Source organism: Tenrec ecaudatus, chromosome 10 (genome assembly GCF_050624435.1).
Source record: "Tenrec ecaudatus isolate mTenEca1 chromosome 10, mTenEca1.hap1, whole genome shotgun sequence".
NCBI classification, from domain to species: domain Eukaryota; kingdom Metazoa; phylum Chordata; class Mammalia; order Afrosoricida; family Tenrecidae; genus Tenrec; species Tenrec ecaudatus.
The window spans coordinates 60670044-60675012 of record NC_134539.1 but is presented as its reverse complement, the minus strand read 5'-3'; the positions used below and the strand labels follow the sequence as shown (position 1 = coordinate 60675012).

The 4969-nt window shown below is 42.7% G+C and overlaps 1 protein-coding gene across 1 annotated transcript; it reads right to left on the bottom strand.

The window, feature by feature from the left end:
* Positions 1-313: 313 nt before the first annotated feature.
* Positions 314-1255, bottom strand: LOC142458535 (olfactory receptor 1G1-like). Its single transcript, XM_075559536.1, has one exon. It carries the CDS (start codon positions 1253-1255, stop codon positions 314-316), a length of 942 nt encoding a protein of 313 aa, XP_075415651.1.
* Positions 1256-4969: the final 3714 nt, after the last annotated feature.

Here is a 4969-nt window from a genome sequence, read left to right as displayed (position 1 = left end):
TTTTTTGCAAGTAGATTGCAAGACATTTTCCTCTAGAGTGCCTTCATCTATCAACATCACACACCTGTCCAGCATCTGAGAAACATGCAAGTCTCTACTGCAGTTGGGTAGCGGCTACATATGAGATCCACTGACCAGGAATCAAACCTGTGTCTACTACAAGGAATCTGAGACTTCTGCCATTGACCAACCACCACCCCCACTTGGATACTTACATCCATTCAATCAAGTAGGAATGGCTGGCCTTTCCAAAGTGCAATAGAGAAGTCCAGGGAGAAAGGCATTTTTAGCTACTTTTCTGCAGAAAGACCTTTTACAGGGCAGCACATTTCCCCCAGTCAAGGAGTCTCCACAAAGCTCCCTTCATGTCCCTGTTCCTCAGGCTGTAGATAAAGGGGTTCAACATCGGGGTGACCATCGTGTAGATCACAGATACAACCATTCCAGTGTCTGCTGAGTAGGAAGATGAGGGTCGGAAATACACAAGGAAGAGTGTCCCATAGAAGAGAGTGAGCACTGAGAGGTGAGAGCCACAGGTCGAGAAGACCTTGTGCTTCCCTCCAGAAGAAGGGAGCTTCACAATCGTATGGATGATGTGGGCATAAGACACCAGGACACAGGTGAGAGGAATCATGCCCGAGAGAACTGCTTCAGTTAACATTGTCACCTGATAGATGCGGGTGTCTGAACAGACAAGCTTTAGAAGAGGGGGAACATCGCAGAAAAAGTGGGGGATGGAGTGGGAGGCACAGAAAAAGAACTGAGACATCAGGAAGGTAAGCGACAAGGCCAGGAGGTGGGCACAAAGCCAGGAGGCAGCCACCAGTAGCAGGCAACGCTGGGGATGCATGATCATGGTATAATGAAGAGGTAGACAGATGGCCACATAGCGGTCATAGGCCATCACAGCCAGCAGAAAGTCATCCAGCAGCGTTAATGCCATGAAGAAGTACATCTGCACGAAACACCCTGTATAGGAGATGGTGTAACGCTGTGTCTGGATATCTACTAACACCTTTGGGACAACGGTGCAGGTGAAGCAGGTCTCGATAAAGGACAGGTTGGCCAGAAAGAAATACATAGGTGTATGGAGATGTGTGTCGGTGCTGATGGCCAGGATGATGAGCAGGTTCCCCATCACAGTGACTAGGTACATGCTCAAAAAGAGACCAAACAGGAGAGACTGCTGCTCTGGGTGCTCAGAGAAGCCCAGGAGAAGGAAGTCAGAAATGGTGGTTCGGTTTCGAATTCCCATTTAAAACAGGATAATGGAAAGAAAGTGTTGTTTCAATATAGGGACCCTAGATAGTTATATTATTCAAAGTCTTTGGTTTGTTTCTCTGTATTCTTTTTTTTCTCTCTCTGTGTTCTATGTAAAGGTCCTGGTGTCTCCCGGTGATAGGCATGTAAACATGCGTGGCAGTAAGAACCCTAGGTGATGATAATGAGAGACATCGATGAGGTGGACTTTACAATCTCTTGTCGAAGAGGTTGTCCTGTAGCTCTCCGGGTGAAGTTGAACAAGAGGCCAGCTGGGAAGAGACTTCCTGAATCTTAGTTCATTTTTCTTTAAAAAATTGAAAAACAATCTCTGTTTTTGGTTTCTGAATTATGGTCAAGATAACTTTTGGGATGTACCCTTTCTAGGAAGTTATAGGTAGTTAGAGTTCTGTGTGTATGCATAGTGGGGAGGATAATGGGGCAACGATCTAACATATTGTCACAGATGAGTTTTTTTATTTGAAGACCCATCAAATAAGTTACTCTGAATTAAAAAGTTTTATAAACTCAATGGCATTTTAAAAACAAAAGAGTTTGTAATCAACATCAGTCACTAGTAGTGTTGGCTTTGATGACTTATGGACTGGATGGGTTTCCTTTATCTGTTCTTCCGGGTTGGGTAAATTTTTGCCAGTTACACACCTTTTCTCCTCTCTGAGCTTCAGTATATGATAACAAGAAGAATGGATGCATTTTAATTATGGTGTTGGTGAAAAATATTGAAATTACCGTGGACTGCCAGAAGTACAAACAAATCTGTCTTGGAATAAGTACAGCCAGAATGTTCCTTAGAAGCAAGAATGGGAAGATTTCATCTTAGGTACTTTGGATGGGTTTTCGGGAGAGACCAGTTCCTAGAAAAAGGACATTGTGCGTGGTAAAGTAGCATGACAATGAAAAAGAAGACCAGCTGTGAAATGAACTGATGTAGTGGCTGCAACATTAGGCTCAAACAGTGTCTCCTTCTGGGGTGAATCAGAATTGACTCGAAGGCTCTTAGCAATAGCACAGTCTGCCTCCGATAGATTGTGATGGTGGGGATTACTATTGTTAGTCGTTGGAGTGTTAGATAAAATGGAACTTAGGAGCCTGGTGAATTGCAAAGTATTGACAACATGGCTCGCAGATCTAAAACTCACTTGCCTTTTACATTTGGTGGAAGTAATTTACTTCCCTTGCACTTCGTTTCCCTCATCTATAAGAGGTAGACATGAACTTACTACATAGAAGTGTGGAAAATATCAACACGTGCAAGTCAGTTGGAGACTTTTTTCTGGACCAATGACATAAAACCCCAAACGAGAGATTCTAATGTGTGAGGTGTATGTGGTGGAAGGATGAACACATGGAAGCATGTACTGATGTGCTGATCAAACCCATTTCACGTGGCCACATCACTCTGAAAGCTGTGACCTTGAACAAGTGGATCAATCTTTCTGGGCTTCAGTTTCAGCGTCTGCTGAAAAGCAGGGAAGAATATTGTGCCTTCAACGTGGTTCTGAGTCATAGCGACCCTGTAGGATGCAGGAGAAAGGCCCATAGGCTTTCTTGTGCTATGATCTTTACAGAAGCAGACCACCAGGTCTTTTCTCTGGTGAAGCTGTTCAGAGGCCCAGATGTGTCTGATCTGCCCCTTTTTGGGTCCAGTCATTTAACTTCTGAAAGCCCCAATTATAAACTGAGGCTAAATAACTCACTGACATCAAGTCAATTCGGCCTCATCAGGACCCTACAAGGGAGTGTAAGAACTGACCATTGGCTTTCCAAGACAATCTTTACAATAGCAGACAAACTCATCGTTATCCTGATGAGCAGCTGGTGGGTCTGAACCACTGACCTTGTGTTTAGCAGCTCAATGCATGAACTTAAATAATTCTGGGACAATCCCCCCCGCCCCAAAACCAGGACAAAATAAACTAGTAGCTGTGGAGACTATTACTGTCTTTGAGTTTGAGTATAGAATGGTTCTGAAGGGCATCCACTGAGGGAACTCTGAATGAGTTTTCCATGCATAGTCCATGCAGGGTTCTAGAACCTGCTGTTACATCGTTAAAATGCCTTGGCTGCTGGATCTTGGAAAGGCTAATTTGCATTGACTTCTGGCTTGCCTCCTAGGAAGTTCATGAATATTAAATCAAGGCACTTCTCTTGGTGATCAGGAGAACCAGGAGGGCTTTGGCAGCATGTGAGGAAGTGACATGAGAGAAAGAAGTTCCCTGTTGTTTGTGTGTGTGTGTGTGTGTGTGTGTGTGTACGCGCATGTGTGCAATTCCCCCTTCTCTATGCCTTTAGCTATTACCTGGAAACTCAGGTCATCCTTAGATTACCATCATCAAAGAGATGGACCAATTCCCCCTCCTTGGTTTGTGATGTCCTTACTTCTCCTTAGAGAACTGGCTGGAGCCACAGAGTTCCTGCCCTGAAGCAGCAGCAGCAGCAGCAGCAGCACACCCTGGCACTCAGGACTAGAGCAACAAGTACTTGGGCACAGGACCCAGGGAGAGCTGTGGGCTTTTCACATAGATTTTCTCCTGGGACCCAATCCCAGACCTCCTAGTTAGAGATTTGCTGGGGCGAAGTCCAACCTCTCTGCTGTCCCCTCTGAGCTCTGGACTCCTGAGACTCAGCAGCATCAGTGATGCCTTTGTTATAGTGTGACCAGGTATGGGCACCCTGGAAGCACTACACCTAGCACTCTTTTCCTGGACAAGGGAGTGGGGCGTTTCTCTCTTCTCCCGCCCTAGCCTACAATGGGGTCTACACATTCTAGGCTGATCCCAACCTTCCAATTCATAAGTAATAATGAGCCAATAGAGAAAATAAGGTGCAGAATGAGCAACACAGTAATTGCCTTCAAATTCCTACAGTTCTGTGATGGAGAAAAAGTAAATAGACTGTTTCCTGCATCTCCAGAGCGTAGAGATATGACTTTTATGTAAAATCTTCATAAGTTACAGTTCCCTCTGCATAAATTATCATTTGTTTTTAAATTTAAGAATTGTGAACTATGTAATATATATTTAAAAATCTATAGAACATTGAAAGATGTTGCTCTTCTAGTTTTATAATCTATGCATACATGAATGACTCATATATTGCTTTTGTCTATTTTTGTTCTTTATATGAATGGAATCATTGTGCTTCTTTTATAGATATATGGATATTCATGTCCATACGTGTATATATATAGTTCATACATGTATATATAGGCTATACATATAGGTATATGTATATATACATGCAGATAATACACATATATGACATTATCATCATAATCAGTTTTAGAATATTTCCTCCATTCTTGAACCTATTAGTTGCTCCCCATTTCCCCTCAATCTCCTCTGGCATAACTCTAAGAAACTATTAATGTAGTTACTATCTCTATAGATTTACATATCCTAGATTGCATATAAAGAAAATCTCAAAACAAATAACAACAAAACCATCCAACAACAACAAAATAAAACAGAAAAACGTCAATCCACAAAATCCAGAAAATAATAAAATTAGAATAAATTAAAAATGAATCAGAAGGGAAAGCAAACAATAAGCTGTTCAATTTTACCCTGACTGTCTGCATTGGTCTACTTCCCAATGCCCTCTGAGCTCGAGGCTATTCACATTCCTGGTCAATGGTTTGAGGGAATTCACTGGAGGCTACTCCCATGGGAACTCTGCAAATGGATTG